This window comes from Aethalodelphis obliquidens, unplaced genomic scaffold (genome assembly GCF_003676395.1).
Source record: "Aethalodelphis obliquidens isolate GAN/ISIS:26980383/991018 unplaced genomic scaffold, ASM367639v1 scaffold7, whole genome shotgun sequence".
Lineage (NCBI taxonomy): Eukaryota > Metazoa > Chordata > Mammalia > Artiodactyla > Delphinidae > Aethalodelphis > Aethalodelphis obliquidens.
The window spans coordinates 19,838,352-19,863,393 of NW_020837951.1; the positions used below are offsets into that span (position 1 = coordinate 19,838,352).

General features: G+C 48.1%; 1 protein-coding gene across 19 annotated transcripts in view; it reads right to left on the bottom strand.

The window, feature by feature from the left end:
• Window positions 1-25,042, bottom strand: part of ZNF618 (zinc finger protein 618) — a 184,103-nt gene that overhangs the window by 82,575 nt on the left and 76,486 nt on the right. For all 19 annotated transcript variants that reach the window (XM_027105126.1, XM_027105114.1, XM_027105108.1 and 16 more), the window contains exon 2: window positions 6,268-6,311. In XM_027105126.1, coding sequence (XP_026960927.1) covers window positions 6,268-6,311 — 44 coding nt within the window. The remainder of the gene's footprint in view (window positions 1-6,267; window positions 6,312-25,042) is intronic.

A 25,042-nucleotide genomic window follows, 5' to 3' on the forward strand; every position in this document is an offset into this window, starting at 1 on the left:
AATACTCCTCCCACTCATTAGCCTATGAAATGACCCACCCCTATAAAAACTGACAACCCCCATACCCTGGTGCCTTTCTCACCTTCTGAGATGGCCCACACTCTGTCTGGGGAGTGTGTTTCTCTCTAAATAAATCCACTTCTTACCTATCACTGTCTCTCACTGAATTCTTTCAGTGATGAGACATCAAGAACCTGAGCTTCATTAAGTCCTGAAACCAGGCGTGTGATCTCAGTTGGAAGACAGTGGGTTTTGGCTGGGTTTGAGTCCCAGCCGCATGGGCTCAAGTCCCAATCTGAGGTGCACGATTTCAAAAGGGCCAGGTATATTACGTTGCTGGAGAAGGAACCTCATGGGCATCTTAAACCTAGCCACTTATTTTTTGGCTCCTAGAGGTGAACGCTAAGTGGCAATAGAACTTTGCTGACACTATGTGAAACCGAGCAGGACCCTGGGGGACCCTCCTCAATAGAAGTCCTTTCTGTGTCCCCCATTTCTTGTTTGTAGGAAAGAAGCTTCAGCCTCCTAGACCTTCCCTGAGTACCAAAGGGCAGATTCAAACAGCTGCTTGTCAGGTCAGGGAGGGAATGCAGAAACAAAGGAGGAGCAGTCAAGAAACCATAGTGCAATAATAAAGCAGGTTCTGGTTTTTCCTCAAGGAATATACATAACAATATCTTTGAGTTCTGCAGGAACTAAGGCCCCCATCCAGGTGGAGGTTGGTAACTTCAGGCTGAGTATGATGCCTGGAGCAACACCCTGTTACCTTACCACCAACCAATCAGAAGAAAATCTGCACACAGTGGAAGATAAAAGACTCTGACCCCCTCCGCAAATGATTAACTGCGATTAACTTCCCCTTTTTCCCTTTAAAAACTTTCATGGTCAAGCAGAATCTTGGGAGTTGGTTCTTGGATATGAGTCCATTTTCTCCCCAGGTTGCTGGCCTCCTGAATAAAGCAATCTTTCCTCTCCAACAAAGAAAAAAAAAAAAAAAGAAATCAATTGCCACCCACTGTTCCCTCCTCCTAGGAATGGAATTCAGCATCCTGGTGATGGTGGTGATAAAAGTAAGCGTTTATTGAGCACCTACTATAGGCCAGGCATTGTGCTAAGGGTAGACATATCATTATTACTGCACTTAATCCTCACCAACACCACTACGAGGGAAGTATGAGTATAATCCCCATTTTACAGATGAGGAAACTGAGGTCAGGTAACTAGCCTAAGGTCACATAACCAGGAAGTAGATGGTGCCAGGATCTGAACCCCGGTAGTCTGGGTTCAGAGAGAGGGTGAGTTAGATGCCCAGCAGACCAGGCATGGAGAGTGGGAGCCACAGAGGCCATGCTGCTCCACTCTGGGGCTCTCCCAGGACCAAGCAGGAGGCTGTGCATTTTGGATGCAGGACTTACACAATGCTTTGCTGAAATGGATTCCTCAGGCCTGAATAAAAGGGCCTTTTGGAAACTCCCTTCCAAGCCTATCTTCTAAGGTCCTGCCTGTCCTGAACCCTTGGCAATATGTCTTATAACATCTTGCCCCCCTGCAGTTTATTCTCCTCCTGGCAACCAGAATGATCCTTTTAAAACCAAGGCATATCATGTCACTCCTCTGCTCAAAATCCCCGGTGGCTCCCCATCTCACACAGGGTAAAAGCCAAAGTCCTGACAAAAGTCTCCAAGGCCATATGCAGACACATCGGCCTCCTTGCAGTTGCTCCAGGAAAGCTCCTGCCCCAGGGCCTTTGCACCTATTGTTCCCTCGGCCTGGAATGCACTTCCCCCAAATGATTGCTTGGCTCAGTCCCTCATTTCCTTCAAATCCTTGTTCAAATGTCACTTTCTTGCTGATGCAATACTCCTCCTGACTCTCCCAACCCCCCTCCCTGCTTTCCCCCTACAGCACTTTTTACCAAATGCCATACAATGTGTTTTCAGTATTTATTATGTCTCCTCCACTCCCATGAGAACATCAGCTCCACAAGACCAGGGATCTCTGTTTTGCTCACCACTGTATTCCCAGAACCTCGGTCAGACCCTAGCACTTAGCAGGCACTCAGTAAGTGTTTGTGGAATGAATGAATGAGACTTGGTCTTATCATCTTCTCCCCCACCCCAATGTCCCTGTCTAGAAGATCCTGATCACTTGTTAGGGCAACTGGTACACCTGGTGAACAAGTGAGTCCCTCGGCTGCTTCTCTCCCTGGCTGTCTTATCTCCAGATGAAAGGGTTGGACCAGATTATCTACAGAGTCCTTCCAGCTCTGAAAACCTTCAACTGACAAAAAAAAAGGGCATACTTCTTCCTTACAGCAAGCCTGTAGCTGCATTTACTTGATTATGAAAACTGCATTTCCTTTAGAATTTTCCACAGTTAAGGCCCCGCAGCCTCCACGCTTCTTAAAATAAGTGACGTTTGGCTGCAGCTGTGCTACGTGATCTGTAACCTGCACACTAGGTTAGCATTAACCTCAAGTGCTGGGATCACTGGTCTTGTAAAATCGATCCAGGCTGGGTTACAGGGAAGTAAACCAAACCACAGTTAGTTGTTTCCTAAGATCAGAAACACCACCTCTCCTTGTCCCCCTCAATTTGACACTCATTCCTTAGCAGCCCAGGCTGTTGGTTTTGGGGTTTAGCCAGAGGCCCTCTGGAGAAGGAACAAAATTAGGTGTTCCGGGCCAAAAGGAAGGCGCTGGGACGAAAGCAGACCCTGGTGTGATAACACAGCATGCGCGGCACAGCTGGGAGCAGGGAGCGGAGGTCAGAGGGTCACAGGTCCCTCAAGGTCAGTCCCAACCAGGGCCATCCAGCCTAACTGACTTCAGGGAGCCTCGGGTCTTTGTCTGCCCATCTGAAACAGGAACTGCATGAGTCTAATGTTCCATCAAGTATCTACAACTCTAAACCCCACCTGGCCAGTCTAACCCAAGGCCGGGGTCAAATTCACCAGTGGCGTCAGCTAAGGACTATGTTAACGTTCTCCGGACAAATGTCCAGAGACGTTTGGAATGCAGCATTTCTCACACTGAATGCTGGGTCGCTCCACAATAATGCTGCTTTGGTCCTTCAAAGATGCTCTGTTAGGTTTAAGGACAGAATCGGTATAAACTCACTTGTGAGCTCCTTTGGAGGTCCTGCCTTTTGGACGAGCCCCCAGCCTATGGCCCAGCCCTGGTCCCCTAACAGGCTCCTCTAACCTCTGTAAACTGATCACTTCCTACGGGGAAGCAGGAGGGCACAGCGGTGAGGCACCTGCATCAGAGGAGTCAGACCTGGGCAGCCATCCTGGCTGTGGAGCTCACTTCCAACTGGGCAGCCTGATGCCTGTATACCTCTCTGGGCCTCAGCTTCCTGAGAGGTAAAGTGGGAATCATAAGCGCATCCTTCACAGAGCTGTGATAAAGATTACATCAATTAATAAATGTAAATCACTTAGCTCAGAGCCTGACTAAATGGTAGTTGTTATTATTATTATTAGAAATGTTTTCTTTATATCTCAAGTCACACACTGAGGTCTGGGCTGGCCCTTCCTGGTGTATATCCTGGCACTGTGGTAATAACATGGGGCCCCAACACTGAGTATATGCAAACCTAGGTTAAACAGGGAGAGCAAAGAGATGGCACACATGCCACCTCCCGCCTCCCCTGACCGGGGCAAGCATCTCTAATCTATCGCAGCACTCTTCTCCCTCTCACTACAGCCTTGGGCTGATAAGATTCAAAACAGAGCTTCAGGCACCTATGAGCACTGTGGGGAAACCCGCCTGCTGTCCTCTGATCACGAGGCAGAGATGCTGGTATGGGAGAGATTCATGCCTTGGAGAGTGAGGGCAAGGACCACATCCACATACAAGTTACGAGGAGTGAAGGGAAATCTGTCTCCATTCACTGCTGCAGACCCAGCACTTTGAACAGTGCCTGCCACACAGCAGATGCTCAAATATCTGCCGGATGAGTAAATTAGCATCTAATCCACCTGAGTCCACAGCACAGAGCACTGGGCCTAACCTAGCAGGTGCTCAATGAACACGAGAGGGCAGTGGGGGAGGCTGGCTAGACCCTCACTTGAGTACAGCATCACCGTGTAGAGAAAGCACTGGCTTAGGCAGGGCCAAGGCCTGACACTGCCACTCACTCAGCACATGACCCTGAGCAGGGCCTTTCTTCACCATGTGTAATGAAGGGGGTTGGGAGCGGGGAGGGGAACCTGACAAAGCCCAAGGCCCCTTCCAGTCCTGACATTCAGATCCAGAGAACTCTTCCAGGCACTGCCAGTCTAGGGATTCCCACTGCCCCGCAGGCCATAGCCTCATACACTGTTCTTACACAAGATTCCACTACCAGGGGCCCAGGAGAGAAACACAAAGGATCTGGGCAACTGCTGGCCACGTGAGTCACTGTCCAGTTCCCAGGCCCAAGCCCAGCCGTGCAGCCCTCCACTCCAGCCCACACTCCTGACTCCTACATCATGCATCTTCTCCCATCTCACTCACTGTACCTATCCCATAAGCACTCACTGAGCACCGGCTGGAGGTCAGCCCACAGCAGTGAACAGGACAGACGTGGCCTCCGCCTCTGGAGCTGGCAGTCAAGAGGCAGAGAAAAGTACACAAATACGTGGAATAGTTGAAGAGCATAAACTGGCCACGAGGGACACAGGCAGGGTCAGAGGGGGTCAGAAAAGGCTTCTCAGAGGGGAGGATGGAATTGAGACCTGAAGGATCAAAGGGCACGAATCATGGGAAGATCATGGAAAAGAACATCCCAGGCAAAGGAACAGCAGCTGCAAAGGCTCTCAGGCCAGGGGTTGGCAAACTACGACCACTTGTGTATTTACGTATTATCTATGGCTGCTTTCGAATTACACTGGCAGAGCTGAGAAGCTGCCACAGAGACCTATGGCCTGTGAAGTGTAAAATACTTTCCGTCTGACCCTTTCTAGGTAAAAATGGGCGACCCCTGGTTTACAGTGTTAGATAAATAAGAGAAGGTCAGGGTAGCTAAAACAGACTGAGCAAGGGGGGGACATACGAGGAGACTGGGGAGGTGGGTAGAAGCCAGGCCATGATGGCTTGGGTGGGACACACTGACCTCCAGCCTGGTATCTCCTGCAAACGGGGACCATAGTGATCTCCCTGAAACACAGGGCTGAACACCTTACTCTTCTGCGCTCTTGGTTTCCCAAAGCACATTGCACAGAACACTGGCTCCATGGGATAAACCTCAATAAAATCGTTCCGTAGTCTGTCTGTCTGTCTCTCTCTCTCTCTCTCTCTCAGATGCTATCAAGCAAACACACCAGCACATGAAATGCTTGGAAAAGTTCCACAGCAAAGAAATCTGTTGACTTTGTTTAACTCACCATCCTTCAAATTTATTTGGCCATAGAACCCCATTAACATTTGAAGAACTAGTGTTCCATGTGCTAAAGGGCAAACGCCTCTGCTTGGCACACCCAGCTCCAGTAGGTAACCCCAGAGCCTGTTCTAGATTTTGAGGGTGTGGCCTGGGGAGCCGTCTCTCTAGTCTGTCCCTTGCCTTCTTCTTGCCTCCAATGCCCTAAATAAAGGTCATCTGGCCACTGCAGCTCTGCTCTACCAAACGAACTGCAGCAGGAACACTAACATTTACACCAAGTTAAGTGTCTGCCTGCGCCCCCGGTGGTGGATGTCTACTACATGGGCCTGTCCAGCATCGCCTTCCCCCATCTTTGGTAACGACAGCCCAGCTCTCCTTTGGGGACCACCTCTCCCCCATCTCCTGCCAGCTCCAAGGGTGAGGTCTGGCCAAGCAGAATATTCCATCCTCCTGCTTTGGAGGGATGGGTTCAGGATACGAGCGCAGGACCCAAGCAGTATCGATGAATTCCAGACTAGGATGGGCGTCCCTGGAGTTCACAATGCAGCAGCCGAGATACGGGATTCAAGCCCAGGTCCTTCTGCCCAGCCTTGCACTTCACCCTAAGTCTCCCCCAACTTGAGCGGCCAAGGCCAGTTCAGCACTGAGTCATCCTTAGATTCCAGTTACAGGTACCCGGAGAGGGCACCAGGGGGGCTGGAAAGTGCTACCCACAACCTCATATCCTCCAGGCAAGTATGGATACTTCTCAACAAACGGAGCTGGCCTGGACCATTCATCCTTTCAGGTGGAAGGTGATGACCACAGAGAGGTAGCTGTTAGTCATGAAACCAGGGCGAAGAAGACGGCGGCGGGGGGGGGGGGGGGGGGGGGTGCAGTAGGCAGCAGGGGAGGCGGAGCATACCTGCTTGCCGTACTTTTCCTTCCAGCTGCACTGGCTCCGTCAGCCTGCAAAAGAAACCCAGAACACCTAAATCAGCCAAGAGGAAAACACAGATTCTACCCACTGCACCCTACCAAGCTCCCGCTCAAACATCAGCCTTCAGAGGGGGTGAGCCAGCCACAACGCCCTACTCCATTCTTCCAGGCTAGAATTCTGCCCCCAGTGGTAAGAGGGAGTTAGGACAGCCAACCCCCCCACCCCAATTTGCTTGGCCCTTTAAATCCAACTGAGCACCCACTGCCAACACAAACCCAGCAACCACAGAGCCCTGGGGACTCAGTGAAAAGTAAGTAACCAACTAAATCTGAGATTGAATTGCACCATTTTCATTTTCAGCTGGGATTTCCAGTGAAACAGTAGCTGAAGATTTATTCCTACCAACTGGAGGGGGAAAATCCTATTATGTTAAAATAGTCTGTCCCCCAACCCTGCAAGCAGGATGAGGCAAGAGAGCACATAATCTCTTTTATTTGGGGCTGGGTGATGGGAAGATAAGGCTGACCAAATGGAATTTTCAGAAATCATAACATTTTGGTTCAGATGGAGAGACTGAGGCCCTGGGAGAGGAGGGAGCTGCCTGCTGTCTCATGAGGACTGCGTGAAAAATACCCGGGGATCCTGACTCCTAGGCCAGTGCTGGGGGGACCTCGATGAGGAGGCCAAGGACATGGAAAAAACGCCTGGGTTCTCCACCACCCCTGGTTGCAGATGCATTCCCCAGCTTTGTCAAAACGTTAATAATAATGGTAATCACAGTTAGAATAATGCAGGTTCAAGACTCTCGCGTACATGTGTTTCCAAATTCAGAACCTTTCCAATTTTAGAAAGGCAATGTGGCGCATGTGTTCTCTATTTTGAAATAACCCTGGCAGGGTCTGGGGAGGCCCTGGTACTCAAGCACGTTTATATTTCTATAGTAAAACGTATGCAGTCAGCCCTAAGTGGGCTAAACGAAACCGGACACTAGCCTCTTCCCCCTTCAGGTCAAGTTCTGCCGCCTAACCAGTTACAAGACATCTTTTTGTTTTCAAGCTTTTCGAACTTCAGGATTGCAGATGAAGGATTGAGGACCTACAACAAAAACAGCGGCAGCTACCTTTGGACGAGTGCTTTCGAGAAGCTGCAAGCTGGCAAACCCAGATGGCGGACTTCAATTTAAACAGTCAGTATATCAAAATAAAGGCATTTCACCCCCAAGAAAGCCAGATTTCAGCTTCTGAAAGCAACACGTAGTCCCACACGACTGGTCAGCTAAAGTTGACATACCTGGTTCACCACAGTCCCCATCACCCACTCTTGCCTACTTCCCACCCCACGGCCTGGCCCCTGCGGGTACCCCAGACTCGCTCCCTGGGCTAACTTCCCACCCGGCGCTAGTGTGTGGGCATTCAACACCTCTCACCGAATCCTCTTGATGGGTTCCCCAACACACATACACAATAGTCCCGTTTAAGTATTTCAGGCATTTATCCAACATCCCACGGCTATAAGCCCAGGTCTGGGTCAACTCCAATGCCCACCTTCCTCAGCTCTGGAATATTCTATCTCCCTCCAACACTCAGGAGGGACAATCGGGAAATGGGGTGAACACACACAGCCTCCACTGCCCACACGAGGGAAATGGAAAGGTGAAGGACAAACAGGGAGGTAGAAACGTGAGGCCTGGGAGGGAGCAGTTAATGGGATGCCAGTGAATTATTTCCATGGAGGAAACAAGAAAGCGGAAAATGGTTTGCAAATCATTTCACTGGGAGCAAAAGAACACGATCAATTACAGCCTCTTTCCAACATCTTGCATTCGTCAAACTTGTATGGAAAGCGAACGGGAAGAAGTTGTTCTAATGCTCATATCAGAAGAGGCAGAAGTGGTAGAGGTGGAAATTCTATCCCAGAGAGCTTAAAAAAACTGTAAAATCCCCAATGATCTCTAGCCTTTCAAATTTCAAACTGAACTCCAGGCATGTATTTCTAGAATTTTATACATTCTTTTAATGTTGTTTTAATGCTTTTTTTTTTGTCCTTTTCCTTCACAATTTCACAGAGTTGACCAGTTCAAGCGTACTGAACATGGGACTGGGTAGGGGAGAAGAGTCTCTCTTTTAGGCACATCTGACCATCTCCACCCATTTTTCCCTTTCACTATGTTTATGATATTTGAGCTTCTTATCACTGGTAGCTACATGCATTTTTGTTTTCCACCCATTTTTATAAAACAGACAAAATGCTGAAAATTTTCAAAGAGCTGTCCAAACAAATCCTTTCGTAGAAGCCTAGATGGTACAACTGGGGAAATGAGATGGCTGGAGGGAAGAGTTCATCCCTGCAGGGTGGGAAATGTCCGTTTATTGGCAGAGATGAGAAGCAGATATGGGAAGGGGGGTAGAGATGGACAATGTGCACAAGTGAGAGATGCCCAAGAGAGCACGTGTCAATATCACAGCACCTGTCAATCTCAGCCTTCGGGCCTGGCTGAGTCCAGTCCCACCGTAACAACAGGGTACAGCCTCTCGGGCCCCCCCAGCCACAGTGCTGAGGACACCCATTCTCATTGTAGAGATCCCTAAGGTGCCAGGCCGGCTTTGTCTGTGTCCTCACAAATATCTCAGAGCAAGCCCTATGTTTGAATTAAGTTGACTTTGCCATTTTCCTAGGCCCAAATGGTCTACTACCAGCAATTTCATGCAATTCATCCCAAACCACAAACTCACCTTTACCCAGTGTAATCTGATCTGATTCTCAATTTAAACCAAAGTTCAAGAGCACAGGGCTTAGAGTCAGACAAGTCTGAGTTCAAGTCCTGGGTCTGCCATTTTCAAGCTATATAATCCTTGGCAGTTCATCTGCACTCTCTAGGCCTCAGTTCCTTCATCTGCAAAATGGCAATATGCCAACTGGGCCCAAGAAAACGAGGCACAGAAAAACAGAGTGACTTGTACAAGATTACACAGCAGACGAGCAAGAGGCAGAGCCAGGCCTGGACTGAGCCAGGCGTCTTTCCTGCCTGTCTCCAGGCCTGATCTGAATCCCGGGCTGCAAGTCAGAAGGTCTACCAGACCCCAGAGCCCTGAGGCCTTCTCCAAAGGGCTGGTCAGAATGATACTGAATGCAGCTATGTAGGTAAACTACTAAGCACAGGCCAGGGATGTGCAGTAACCACTGAAGTAATGGAAACTCTATTGCTGTTGCCACTGGACCATGTGCTCCTAAAGAGGCAGCTTCTGCCTGGCTCTGTCTGGGTCTCACTTTGAACCTTGGGCAAGCTCTTTCCTCTCCCTGGACCTGAGGTTCTCATAGGTAAAAACAGGCACGGGAGGCACGAGAGTTCAATCCGATCATCTCCCCCTCCTTTTCATCTCTGATACTCTATGTGGAGCTGACCCAACCTTAACCAAACCCCTCAAGGGTAAATGAAATATGGTGCGGGAAGTGTACTCATGAGAGGTCCTCTTCCTCACTTTCACATAGCTGGGGGTAAAGGTATCCAAGCCCCCCCCTCACCCCGCCCCCACTCCCCATAAGGGCACCTGCTTCCCCTCCCAGCCCCATCCATTCCTAACACACCAGCTTCTTCTCAGGACCTGGGCAAGGCTATTTTTAGTTTCATTCGACCCTCCTCTTCCCTCCCAAATGAACGTTAAGTTGTTCTTTTCCATTCTCTTATTAAGGATTTTCTTGGAAAGAAAATATTATTCCAAACCCAGAAATTTTATTTCTAAATTTGTGCAAATGTAAGTTGTAAGACATTAGCTGCATTTCACATTTTGTGCAAATGGCAGAAACAGGCAATTCGTGTGCTACGGGATGGGGGCTGGCCAACGATTTCGATAAAATAAACCCTTTTTTAATTTAAATGCTAATGCACTGAATTAAAATTTAATAACTGAGGAAATTGAAAAGCCGAGCAGGAATATTGGAAATAAATCCAAGCAGAAACAGCTGAAATTAAAAATTCTAGAGAGTGGGAGGATAGCAGCTAAGCTGTCTTATATGATTACATTTTTTTTCAGAATGAAGCAAAAAAAAAAAAAAAAATCCTATCTCTCGCTGGCTCTAGGGCAGTAAATCCGCAGTGCTGTGATTTATTGCTCAATTTTCCTGAGGGAAAAAGGCTTTCTTTCATGCTGAAATATTTCATAAATTTCAAGCCAGCATAAATTCTTAATTTAAAAGTTATGGAGGTCACATTTAGTGCACTGGTACTGTTCCAAAATCTTAAAGGAATAGCAGCGACCGAAAAAAAAAAAAAAGCAAAAAGGAGGGGTAGAATTTGCTCCTTTTTTTTTTTTTCCTTTTTTCATTTTGGTTTTAATTTGTGAGTTGAAATTTCATTATTAAAGATTCTTCCTGGATGGATGGAACCCAAGCAAGCACATGGGGAACTGGTGTGTGCTTGGAAATCTGCTGCAAAAGATGAAGAGATAAAGACTTAATTCAATTATAAAAAGGCATTTTTTTTTTTTAAAGCCACTTGAGGAATTTCTGGTAAAAATTTCCTTCCTTCATTGCCCGGGAAGGGGTGAGAGTGGGGGAGGGTGGCCAATGTAATTGCTTCTCTTAGATCGCCAATCTTTTGTGCACACTGATATATTCATTTGTTATACAGCTGTTCAGCGGCGGAAAGAATGCTGGGACGCCCATAATTCTAAGCAAATCAATCAAAAATTAATGATTTGTCATGCTTGCACAATGGAGGAAAACAGCTCCTTGGGTCCTGGCTGCCTGATCTCGAAGAATGAAATGCCTTTCTGCGATAAGAGAGCGGAGCCAGAGGCTCAGGGAGGCCGAGGGGCCACTGCAAATGTGAGGGCTCATGGACCCGGAGCTCTGAGAGGGTGGAGTGGGCATCTCCAAGATGGTGCATCAGCTAGTCAAGCCAAGGATGGACTTGAGGCAGCACATTTCCGTGGTGGTATAATTAGGATCTTGCCTTTTCCCTCCCCCACTGCAACACAAACATTGCTTCCTCTCTGGAGACTTCCAACGACTCCCCCTCCCCCCAGCAGATCTGATTAGTCCCTGTTCACTGTTCTCCCAGCACTGCTAACTCACCACCACCAGTGCCTTTCACCAGCTCTATGGGATGGGGACCACAGTTCCCGGAAGGCCTGTGCCTCCCAGACTGTGCTCCTCCTGGATAAAGACCGCATCCTACACGTGGCGATGTCTCCAGCACCCAGCTCAGGGTCTGGCACAAATATTCAGCAAATAAGGTTGAATCCGTTCATTATTATTTCTCAGGAAATACTGATACCGAGAGGTTGCTGAGATGAACGATAAACTGCACTGGCAATTATACTTGGATAAAATGTAACAACTGATCTTAAAAAATCAATCACTCCTTTCTTCATTCAACAGATATTTCTTGAAAGCCTACTATATGTTCAACACTATGCTTGGCTTTGGGTGGACAGCCTCAAATCCACTACTGGACAATTCCAAATCCCCAGTGTTCACTGCTTCTCGGCTTCCTTCCACCCTTGGAAGGGAAGAGTGAACGTGAACCGGGAGAGGAGGGACGTTCTCTGCATGCTCAAACGTCTTTGAAATCTCATTTCCTTTCTTACTAATTCACGTGAATGTTATATCCACAAGTACCAAATGCATATTAGTCCAAAATATGTCTGTGTACTGCATATATATGTATGTATGTTAGTTTGAACACAAAAATTCTGTCTTAAATTTCCAACTGGTATAACTGACCCTGCAGGACGATGCTCAGCGTCAGTGGTGAGTGAAACCAAGTGCACTTGACCTGGAGGCCTGCAGGAGGCACCGAACCTTCGAGAAGCACCTACCAGAGCCCCAGGACCTGCCCAGAAGATGATTCTATGTCCCCTACTATTTACTGAGAGGAGGACAAGTGGGTCTGAAACAACTCAAACCTCATTTATATATCTCTTTCCTTTCCAACAGCCAGTGGATCCCCCAAATTTAACTTGAACTTTCTGTCCCATTGAGATACATGACTCAAGTCAGAAGAAAGTCATTCGCTCATCTGACGAGTATTTACTGAGCTCCTTCTATGCACCGGACACTGTTCTAGGCAGTTGGGATATATCCCTGCCTTCATTGTGATTGTAAGCAGAGGGGGCAGATGGTAGTATTAGGAGTAATAAACTAGTAAGATACATAGTATGCTAGAAAGTAATCCGTTCTATGGGGGGAAAAATAGAGAAGGGCAGGGGAGAATCAGAATGCTGGGCCAAGGGAGGAGCCGTGGGCTGCAATTTTAAATAAGGTGATCAGAGTAGGTGTCACTGGGTAAACAATGGAAGTTGAGGGGGTTGGCCATGTGGCGACTAGGGAAAAAGGAATGGCCAGTGGGAAGACCCAAGGGCAAGAGCGTACCTGGTGTGCTCAACGCACAAAGAGGACGCCAGTGTGTCTGCGGCAGAGTGAGGCAAGGATGAGAAGAGGTCGGGGCGGGGGGGCGGGGAAGAGCCTCACCGCCACTGAAGGGCTTTGGTTTTTACTCTGGGGAACCACTGGAAGGTTCGGGCAGAGTCAAATGTAATTTGCCTTCCATTTTGAAAAGATCATTCTGGATGCTGTGTTGAGAACAGACCGTAGGCAAGGATGGGAAAAAAGAGCCATCTTTTTCCAGCCCAGGAAAAAGATGAAGGTGGCTGGGACCAGGGTCGTGGTAGTGAGGGAACTGAGGAAAAACACTGCGTTCTGAGTATACCGGAAGGTAGAACCAATAGGACTTGCTGACGAACTGGAGGTGGGGTATGAAAAAAAGAATCAGGGAAGATTCCAAAAATCTTGGACCAAGAGAAATGGATGGCGTCTCTCTGGTGCATGAGAATATTAATCATCAGCACAGCACTTTATAGATTGTTACACTGCACTGAATCCTCCAATAACCCCGTGAAGAAGACACTGCAGTTTATCCCCTTTGACCAAGAATTCACCAAGCACCCAAGGGGCCAAGTGACATACCCAAGGTCACACAGCTGGCCGATGGCATGGCCAGGGCTCACACACGTCTTCTCACCCCAAGTCCATGGCCATTTCCTCTACATACTTGGCCCTTCATCTCTAGAACAAACGAATCAAACCTGCCCCCAAACGATGTAGATAAACTGTTTTCCTATCCAACCACTGGGCCCCAACTCAAGCACAGGTAGTCCCCACTTTTACACACCAGGTGTTCATGAAACATATCCACGAAGGGTGACTGTACCAACACTGAACAAAAGCTTTGCAAGTTAAAAGAGGATTCCATTCCCAGGGCACTAAATCTGTTATAAATTCCCTAATTAGACCTTGCTTCTTAGATCCCGTTCAGTGATATGGTTCTAGCTTGTGGTACTTGGTTCCACTTTTGTATTTATTTTCCCAACTGAACATGGTTACTCAAAGCCACTGACGGAGTGGTTCCAAGCTTGAGGGGTAGAGTGGAGGCTACCAGAGAAGACTCTGGGTTAAAAGAACTGGAACCCAGGTAGCTGACACCATTTTTCGGTAGGTATTTATAGAGTTCAGACTAGATGTGTGATTCTGAGCAAGGCCTTGGGGGACTGATACTAAGATGAATCAGACATGGTTCCTTATTCATTCACCCAAATACTACCCATTAAGTGCCTACTATGTACTGGGCACCAGGGAAGTTACTGGGGACACAGCAGCAACGAGAACAGTGGGGGAGACAGGCCGCGATTATTTATTTCATGCTACCCATTTATAATTACCAACTGAGAGACATGCTCTGAAGACAAAGTCCTGGGTTCCATGAGCATCTTTAACAACAGGATCCATTGAGACTATAGGATCAGGAAGGGCTTTCTTGAGGGAGGATGCTGCAACAGGGCACACAGAGCTCCCATCCAACAGTGGGAATGCAAAATCTAATGCAACTGGAGCTAACACAAGCTGGGCGCCGGTGAGCAAGCAGAAGGATGCCATCTTGCCACGCTGGGAAGCCTGGGTCCCTGAACCCCGCAGGGCTGGAGACTTCTCTGAGGGTCTCCACCTCTGGAGGAAGGCTGTGGCCTCTGTGGCCAGGCTCACAGAGGGAGCTCCTGACCAGACCCCAAGCCAGAGCCCAGAGGCTGAGGGAGGCCCCTCATTGACTGGCCATGTTTCCAACCACAAGGGAAACCCGTGGGAAATGACCAATGTCTTTATTCCTCTAGGTTACAGGACCCCTCCCCAAGCCCTTGCTATCTGAGGACAAGTATCAAGAAATAAACCAGGCTTCCTGGGAATGGAACGAGCACATGCCTTGTCTGTTTCATACGAGTTTCCAGGTATAGGCAGGTTCTTCTCCTCTCTGGTGGGCAGCCACGTGGACTGGAGCAGGACCCTATTACTGACATCATCACCATCACCATCATCATCACCATCATCATCATCGTCGTCTTTGTTGGCGTCATCAACAGCTGGTCATTACTGAGCACCTGTAAACCAGGCTGAGGAGTTTCGGCTTTACTCCAAGGCTCACAGGCTGCCCAGAAGGCATGTGCACCTCTGGAAGCAACTGCTGGCTGCGGTATAGAGGCAGGGAGCCCAACACGGAGGCCACTGTCATCTTCCAGGGAAGAGATGATGCTTTTGGGAACCGCAGTGGAGGAGAGAAAGCCCCAGGACCTAGAGCTATTGGGAGTGACAAAGATCTCCTGCGATAGCATTTGGAAGGCACCCAGGGTGGAGCTGGCATGCAGTAGTTGCTCAGTAAGTGAAAGGTTTAAAAATAAATGCACCACTGCAGCTGCTGAGGAATGCTGTCAGCCTGGGATTGTGTGCAGAGGGCCAGGAGTGAAAGGTGAACCCACTTCCACCCCTGAGGCCTGACTCACGGGCCTTAGAAGAAGTGGTGGGATCCTGGCTCAGAGCGGAGGGGCAGGTGCCTCCCCTGGGCTGCCATGTGGGACTCACCACCCGGACTACAAGACTCGTTCTCATCCCAGGGCGCTGGATGGGGCCACAACGGGAGCCCATAGTCCCTCCCCAGGACCAGCAGTCAAAAAGCCCTCAGCCTCCAAGACTGAGGAAGAGAGATGTGAAGGACCTCAGCAGCAAGGGTGGTAGTCACTGGGAATCAGGCGGGAGCACAAACTCTGCCACTTGCTAGCTGGACCCTGGGCGAGTAAATTGACCTCTCAGTGCTTCACTTCCTTCCTCTGTAAAATGGGAATGATGGGAGTGGCCACCTCACAAGCTGCTGTGAGGATGAAGTGAGCTCATCAGTCTCACACTTAGGGCGGGGCCTTTACATCCACATAGCGCCAGCTTGTATTATTAGTCGGGCATCAGGGGCCCCGAAGGGGGATAACACCAGCGATCCCAAGAGGCCAGTATCTACTGAGCACCTCCTGTATGCCAGCCCGGGGCGCAGGCATCGTGGGCACCGTCTCATTTAATCTCCTCAACCACCCTAAGCAGCAGGGACCGTTCCCAGCCCCACTGTCCAGGCGAGGACCCAGGGCTTGCAGGGTGTTGGAACAGCCGGGAAGAGGCTCAGCCGGGCTTCCAACGCAGACACTCCGATTCCAAGTTCACGTTCTCAAACCCAGTGCCATGCTGCTCCAAGGCCCAGAGGGGTGACCTTGGCGAGTGAGTTTCCCCATCTTTAGAAGAGGACACGCTCCTCTGGGTGCATAAATGCTGCTCTGTTTGTTTTCTTTTGAAAAAAGAAATGCATCTCAGTTCTTAACCATCACACAGTTAATCTCTCAATTTATAAAAGAGCGAGTCACGTGACTGGATTCCACAAAAATTCTCTCTCCAGGTTTATGATTTTACAGAAAACTCCAGGGAAAACCGCCTGGAGCGAGTTAAAACCAGATCAGCCATAAACCATGTCCTGGGTACAGCCTCACCAAGCCAAGACTCAGATTACTCATTAAATACATGATAAATATTCATTTCAGATCAGCAGGAAGTTGGGGGTGGGGGTGGGGCGTAAAAAAAGAAAAACTTTTTTGCTTCATGGGAAAAAAAAACATATTATGAATACAGAGGGTTGCAACCTTCAAATTAGTGAACTCCAGGATTGGGGAATTGGGGGACAGAGTTTTTTCAAAGTCAACCCCTTAGGTATTTTTAAACAAGGCAGCAAGTAAGGGCAACTCCAAACCTCTTCAAGGGGACCAGGTAAAGGGCTTAGTGAGGCGGGCGTGCCCAGACAGTCCTCAGGGAGGAGCAGCAGTCCCCCATGCCAGGAGACCCCCTCTGACTGCTGGCAGAGGCAATGTCTGGCCCTCCATTTGCCCACCTGTCCAATGAGGCTGCTGGACTGGCAGTGTCTCAGAAACCTTCCAACTCTGACATCTGGGGTCCAGCAGACCTGACTCCAAATTCTGCCTGGGACACTTACTAGCTCTGTGACCCGCCTCAAGTCACACCACCTCTCGCAGTCTCAGTTTTCTCCTATGTAAAACAGACAGAAAAAGCCCCACGAAACACAGCTGTTGGTTAGAATAAAAACATATAAAGTCTGTTAACATTCTCAGCTAGTGCTAAAAGTACTGTATGAGCACAGATCTGGATGATGTCATTATGATTCCACTGGTGGTGGTGAGTAAAATTAATACAGTAAAAAAAAACAAGAACATGTTCTGATGACTCCAACAGGATTTAGTAGTTCCCAGTAGAGAATCTGGATCCGGATGGCCTAGGTTCAAATCCTGACTCCACCACTTACAAGCCATGTGACGCTGGGTAAGTCACTTAACCCTCTGAGACTCAGTTTCCTCATCTGTCAAATAGGAGAAATAATAGTATTCACCTTACAAGGTTACTTAGGACTAAATCAGTTACTATATTAAAGCTCTCAAAACAATGCCTGGCATATAGTGCTCTACAAGTATTAACTACAAAAATTATCATTTATTAAAATGATTTATCATTTATTAAACTTTAGCTATATAATTATCATTTACTAAAATTCGGGCAAGTCCCTTTCTTCCTCTGAGCCTCAGTTTCCTGAGTTATAAACGGAGAGTTCTGATGAGATGAGCTCTGAAGACCCTCCTAGTTCTGAAACTTGCTGGCCCTGTTGTTTGTTTCTCCCCACGCTGTCCCACTGCCTACACTGCATTCCCCTCTGACCGGCTGGACCCCAGGCCCTGCTCCAAGAAGCCTTCCCTGACCACAGGGACAACCTCCTACAGCACCAAGGGCGTGCCTGGGCAAACCTGGGAACATCATCGCTCTCTGCAGTCTTGCTCCCAACTAAACTGCAAGTTCCCTGAGGGTGGCTAGTTTTTTAGAGCTCCTCTGTGGCTCCACAGTGCCCAGGGCTGTGTTGCACACAGATGGAGTGTAATAAAGGTCAGTCAGTTGATTTAAAGAAGAAAGGAATCGTACTGCCAATACTTAGAGAACCATTATGTGAATGGGGTCCAGGGAATCATCTAGTCTAAGAATGGCAAACAGGCTTTCTTTTCAGCGCCAATTCTCATCTATTAGACATGGCTGCCTGGTGCAATGTGTTGAGAAAGATTCTGGGGCCGTAGCAGAGCTCAGCTAGTAAGAGTGCTGTGACTGATTATTGATGTCTGCAGTGAGCGAGGTAAAGCTGGGGCCAGTAGCATGCTTGCCCCCACTAATCTAGTCCAACACTCTTCTTTTACAGATAGAGAAACAGAGGTCTCCTGATCCCCAAAGCACCCATTTTCCAGTCACCACATTCTCATTTGCAAAAACATTTCCTACATGAAGAAGGAGCCATGGTCTTTTAAAATTTGGAGTAAAAAGAGACACCAAAGAAGAGAGAAGACCAGATGGACTTCCCTGGTGGCACGTGGTTAAGAATCTGCCTGTCAGTGTAGGGGACAGGGGTTCGAGCCCTGGTCCAGGAAGATCCCACATGTCACGGAGCAACTAAGCCCGTGAGCCACAACTACTGAGCCTGTGCTTGAGAGCCCACGTGCCACAACTACTGAGCCCACGAGCCACAACTACTGAAGCCTGTGCGCCTAGAGCTCATGCTCCACAACAAGAGAAGCCACCGCAATGAGAAGCCCGCACACTGCAATGAAGAGTAGCCCCCGCTCACCACAACTAGAGAAAGCCTGGGCGCAGCAATGAAGACCCAGCGCAGCCATAAATAAATAAATAAATAAATAAACATATATATATATATAAAAAAGAAGACCAGAGACAGAAGAAATACACACAAAAAAACTATGTGCAAAACACAAGGCTTACTTTGGCTGTGAAAAGAAATAATTACAGAAGGGCAAAGTAGATGCTCTAAGAAAGATTTTTTCTTTTTAAAGAAAGGAAAGTCTGGAACACATGCTCAAAGTAGAAATCTTACAAATTCCTATTGCAAAATAACTCCTGGTCAGCCAACCACGATCTCTATAAATATATCGCAAGATCAACAGCCCAGGCAAATAGGGGGAGGGGGAGAATGACTGCACGAATTTTTTTAAAAATCAAAATAGTTCTTCTCACAGTTGGAAAGGAAGGAGGCACCCATCATCCTACAAAATGAGAGGCCCACGAAGAACAGAAAGATTGTAATTCTACACATCCCAATGGCCACCCGTGGAGAAATCTAGACAGCCAGACTATTTTGAAATTATTCTACAATTCTGTTTTCTTTGCAGGGGGAAAAAAAAATCTGGTACCTGAATTCATTAGGGCAGCCATTATCTTACCATGGCTTCCATGGGATTATTCAGGGTGGGAACAGCCAAAGGCTCTGTGGGGCCTGATCTGGGTGGTACATCCTTCAGGGTTTGAGCCAGAAAAAGACAAGCCACTCTAGGTCTTTCAAGTAGAGGCAATTTAATACAGGGATTTGAGTAGAGACGACACACAGGGGGCAGAAAGGCAACCGTGGATGAGCCCATGAGGAGCTTTGCTACCACCTCCAGGCCTGGAGAGAGAACGGTGTTACCAGAGTCGGGGCAGTTCGCAGGAGCTGCCCAATGGGAGTGCTTCAGAGAGGGAGGGGCTGGAGCTACACAGAAAACACCATAGGAGGTAGAGAACGAGTGGGGAGAAATACCCTGGGCTTTTCCCTTCTTCCCACCTTCCAATGTCCCTGCTGTGCATACTTCTGGCTAAACTGTCCAAAGGCCAGAGGGCAAACACACCTGGGAAATGTAGCTCCTTGCAATTCAGAGCACACAGGGGAAAGAAAGGGATGGAGTTGAGGTCAAACCAATAGCTGACCAATTCAGATCGGAAAACTCCCGTAGGACTGAAACCACTTGATGGCAGCGTCCTGCACAGCTCACCACAGGGTCCACCTGGGTCCCATTGCCGTGTTTAGACTGTAACTTCTTCACAGGCAAGGACTGCCTTCCCTTGACCTGCATCGTCTTCTGCAATATCCAGTAGCCACAGCTCAGGGCTGAAATGACCCTGAATATCAGATAAATGGAAGCCTGGCCCTCCAGTTCCAGTGCCCCAACATGTGGGATGCTTGAATGGCCTTCCACCATATTTTTGCTTCTGGCCTTTGCTGAGAATCTACTATTGACAGAAAACTCATAATGTGGAAAGCTAGTTGTCCCCAATGTTACTCAGAAGACCCAAGCACCCAGTGCACACTCTAGAATCATCTCCTGACCAGATCTAGAACACTCACGGGGACATTCAAGGGGATCAAGAGTGGAGGCTCTGAGGTGCCAAGTCTGATGCCAGCTGGGCGGGCTGCAAGGGGAACACTCCGAGCGTCCCACGACTGTGTCCACCTCCAAGGCCACTCCAGATCCACAGTGAAACTTCATGCTGGTGGGTTTTGAACTGTATCATAAAAGACAGGAGCATTCCTGTCTCACAGGGCACAGACTCAACCCCGTGTCCCTCTGTGTCCTGGCTGTGGCTGAAGGCTTAGTTTCACACTACATTCTGCAAAGAAAGGAAGGGCCCTTCCCTTTCACTGAAGCCTCCATTTCCTCTCTCCCCAAGACACAGGGCCGATCTCTCTCCCCTGTTTTCTTAAAGCACTTATTGCCCAAGCCATTCAAATAGTATCGATCAACTAGCCAGTACATTCAGTCATCCTTTTATGACCTGTCTTCCCAGCTGGACCATACATCTTCCCCGGGCAGGGGCCATGCCTTTGGATTCCCCAGAGCTTACCACATAGCCCATCAGGCAGAAAGCACCTACACAGTATTCTTAAAGGAGAAAATGACCCAGGCTCCCTAAATGCCGAGTGTGGGACGGGGCAGGAATACCACTTTCTATCGATGTCTCATATTTATTTACTGATTGATAGGATGTTTACATCCATTACTTCATTTAATTATTTACAAGGTAGGAGCCATGATTTCCACTTCGGAAAGGAGGGAGTGGAGGTTAAGGGACTTTGCCCAAAGTTCCTAGTTACTGGCAGGGCCGAGATTCAAACCCAAGTCTTCTTCTAGGACAAATACCAAACTCCTTCCATCTTCTGGCTCCAGACTTCCTTTGCAAGATCCCCTGTCTTGCTTCTCTTTCATGAAATGAACTGATTTAATGAAATCATTAAGTGACAGAAGTTAATAAATGTAAGGCACTTAGAACAGTGCCTGGCACAGACTAAGTGCTATGTAAGTAACAGCTACCACTGTCTTCACCGTTACCATCATTATTATTTCTCCATCTCCATTAAACTCATTTAAAAAGGTCAACCCACCACAACATCTACAGTCAGCAAACTTGACAGCCAAAGCAGTAGAAAACAGAAAACACCTACATTTAATTAAAACTGGAAAACTACAGAAGCTCAAATGACTTAACAGTTAAGAGGAGGCATTCAAAGACATTGTATGATTCTCAGAAGTCTATCCCAAAGCAGTCTACCTGGTGCCCTGTACCAGGCAACCAGCAACACTTTATTTAAAAGTAAGCTCGAATCTTCTTTCCTGACTGACTTCACTGGGCAACACTTTCAGTGCACAAAATACAGTACTTTCTCATCCATGCACAGTCTTTAGAGCCAGAAGGCCTGTTTTACAGAGGGAAAATAAAGGCCCAGAGTGGAAGTAAAATGTGTGAGGTCACATGTACTTTAATGCAATCTGCAAGTCTCTAAAGTTAAAGTGGTAGCTTTATCAGGCCTAGTCCTTTGCTAAGCCCAACGTGGGACTCTCTGCAATCATGGGCACTGAATGTATGTTTTAGGCCAGGCATGTAAAAATCAATATTTCAGCCACCAGTTCATGGCTCGGCCCAAAGTCTTTGGGCAAGTAAAACAGGTCATCAGCTACCGACCCCAGCTAAGATAGAGGATGAGAAGGCGGCATCCTGCCATGTCAACTCTCCCAAATGGGATTCTTCTAAAGAATCTCCCTCAGCTGTCACATCCACTGCTGCCTTTCTCTAAGTTTAACTTGGCGCACTGTCACAACCAACTTACCAGCTCTCGTATCCTTTGACCATGTTGGGGAACAAATTCTATCCATATTGTACAAAAGAAAGAAAACGATTCATGTACAAAGATGTCCACTGCATTATTTATAATAAAAACTAGGGAACGACCTATATGTACAACAATGTAAATAAATATTTCCTTACAAAGCCATTAGAATGGAGGCTTATGAATGGTGGAGAGCTACGTGAAAAACACTTACGTACTTAAGTGAAATGACAAGAACAGAATCAAAACTACATATATAACTACAGAAACACTGCTTGCACATATATAATATACTGAAAAGGGCTTCCCTGGTGGCGCAGTGGTTGAGAGTCCGCCTGCCAATGCAGGGGACACGGGTTCGTGTCCCGGTCCGGGAGGATCCCACATGCTGCGGAGCGGCTGGGCCTGTGAGCCATGGCCGCTGAGCCTGCGCGTCTGGAGCCTGTGCTCCGCAGCGGGAGAGGCCACAACAGTGAGAGGCCCGCGTACCGCAAAAAACAAAAACAAACAGAAAATATATATATACCGAAAAGTGCCAGCCCTGGATGGCTCAAAAATATATGATTTTTTTCCCCTCCTTTCTGATTAGCTTTCTATCATTACTGCTTTTGAGGAAAAACTCACTATACTTTAAAAGACCCATGCTGCACATCTATAAAGGCAGGTAGTCTAGACAAGGAGATTTCCTGGGATGCTACCCTTCTCCAGATTGAAGACCTGTGACTCTACAAAGACCTGCATCCACACTCTGTCCTCTGAGGACGTAGCCACTTAAGCAAACATGGTGGTTGAGCCCAGGTACACACCAATCCACTGGGAAGCACTCAGCGCATTCAAGTCCCACCTCGGAGCAAAACAAGATGACCTGGAGAGTACCTTTAAGCACTAAGCTTTTCTCTAAGAGGCTCTTGGGAGAGGTAATGTTTAAGCCTATTGCGTTTTTAATACAGTAGACCCTGAGAGTGATGTTTTTATATTGTACGTAATTGCAGCCACAAAAACTATACGACTGCTAGTGTGTATTGAGATACTATGCTGTGCCAGTGACTCTAAAAGGCTCATTAAACATGTGAGAAGTCATCCAACATCCTCATTAACTAGGGATTATTCACCCACTTTAGAACTGGGGAAACTGAGGTCCTTAGAGGCAAAGTGACTTGCTGTTGTAGGGAACTGGATCCAAGTGAGAATGTTCACAGATGAGTAGTCCAGCCGCACGGCACAGTCTGGAATATGACTAGAAGGTGGGCTTCTTTAATAAACCATCTCATTTTGTCCTCACCACTTAAGTGTACAGTGAAGAATATTGCTGCCACTTTCCTGGGCCTTTCCAGAGTTCCTAACGCTACTGTGATTTTATAGATAAAGAAAGTGAGGCTCAGAGAGGTAAAGTTACTTGCCCAAAATCACACAGCTAGTAGGCAAATCTGTACCCAAGCTTGTCTGGCCCCAAAGCCCATACACTCAACCATCGTGCCATACCTAACTCCCCCACCAAAAATATGAAATAAGAGTCCTATAAGGAGTCAGACTGCACCACAACATAAGGAAATAATGTTTAGAGCCGCATAGCTATCCCAGAAGTGGTGAGCTCCCTGGGGGAGGTGTGTCATTAGAGGGAGGACAGCCATCTGGTGAAAAAATAATCAGTATTACAAGCAAAAGGATGGATCAGCTCTGGGGAGAAGGGAGAAGAGGGAGAGGGGAATGAAAGGGGTGGTGCTCCTTGCCAGGATATTCCAGTCCTGGATTCCTCTGGAAGATGTCAGCCCTTCCTAACACTCCTTCAGACCAGCTCTAATCATCCAGCTTTTTCGGCCTCCATACTCAAGGGCCACCAAATATTTCATTTCCTTTTCTGCCCTTTTCCTGGCTTCACAAGTGTAGTAAAAAGTTAATGAATCTATAAATTGCTTACTGGCTTAAAAACATGAAACAAATAGTTAATGGAAATTTTAATGAAAACACCCCATCCGCATAACTGATGGCAAACCCAGGGCCGAAATACCTGGGATTTCATGGCCCAAACCAGGTGTCATGAAAGCTTGAAAACATTTACTGAGAGAAAGCGGGGTTCCAAGCTCATCACTGTCTGAAAGACGACCAAGTCTCCACTCCAGGCTTTGAAGGGGCACCATGCATTACATCTACCCTAAGGGAAACGCCGTCAGCACATTCCTTCATCAAACTGGGAGACCCTGTTTCTGAGAAAAGGAAAATGGCACAGAACCAGGAATCTGTTCTGAGGCAAGAGGCCAAGGCTTGGGACTCGACTCCAGAAATGAGAAAAGTCGTGATAACTGAAGAGCCATCATGTGCTGCTGGGGTTCTCCAGAGGAGTCTGTCAAGGTAAAATTGCCCCATTTCCCCTCCTCTGGAAATGCAAGTTAATGGGAGAGGGATATGCGTATTTTGGAAAAGTGTCCCAGGCCACGCTGGTACATCCTCCCTATTCAAAAGTACCACCTTGATGTTTATCCTATGTCAAGCACAGAGCCAGAACCTTTACAGACTTTATTTCTCATACGCCCCCTACAACGTGGAAAGGTAAATATGACTCTCATTTTAATCTGGCAAGGAGATGGAGGTTCAGAGAAGCTAAAAGTCACACAACACAGCTAGTATATCCCCATCACAGAGTGTAGACACTTGGGTAGGCAGCACTCAAGAAGAATCATCCAGGCTTTCTTCAAAAGCCTCTAACGGGGCTCCAGCCTCCATTCAAGGTCCTCCAATCCAACAACCTCCACCTGTAGCCCGCAGAGTTTTTATAAGATAGAAATAGGACCCTGTCGCTCCCGTTTAAACCCTTCACAGGCTCCCCTTCTCCTGCCAAGGCAAACACTACACTCCGTCCCAGCTCCCGCCACCGCAATCCTCACGCCGAATGCTCCAGCTACACCGGGGTTCCTGCAGCTGCCCCCCACCCCCGATGTTCACTGCCCGGCTAATTCTCCTCCCCATCCTTCAAGTCTCATCTTAGACATCACCTCCACCCGGAAACTTCTCAACATCCCCACCCTGCCCTACTCCACCTCCCATCTCCCTGCAGCCACCCAAGGCAGGGCTGGATCCCCTCTGATGTACACTCTTCCCAATGGCCCCACTGCTCCATTACCTACCTGCCTGCCTCCTTCCCCAGGCCATGGGCGGCCCCCAGGCACAGACCAACGCTTGTTCACCTCTGAGCACAGGGCCTGGCCTGGAGAAAAGACCCAGAAAATGCTGAGAACGGGCAGGGCGGCAGGTGATGCCTCTCTACAGCATCCTTGTCACGCAGTAGGTTCAAATCCTGAACCAGGTCCAGCTCCGCCCAGCCTTCCCCTGCTTCCCCAAGGGAGAATCACACGGACTAGCGGCCCACAGTTACTGGGGACATTGGAACGTTGGCAAGAGCAGGAAGAAATGTCATTTCCCCCAAATCTT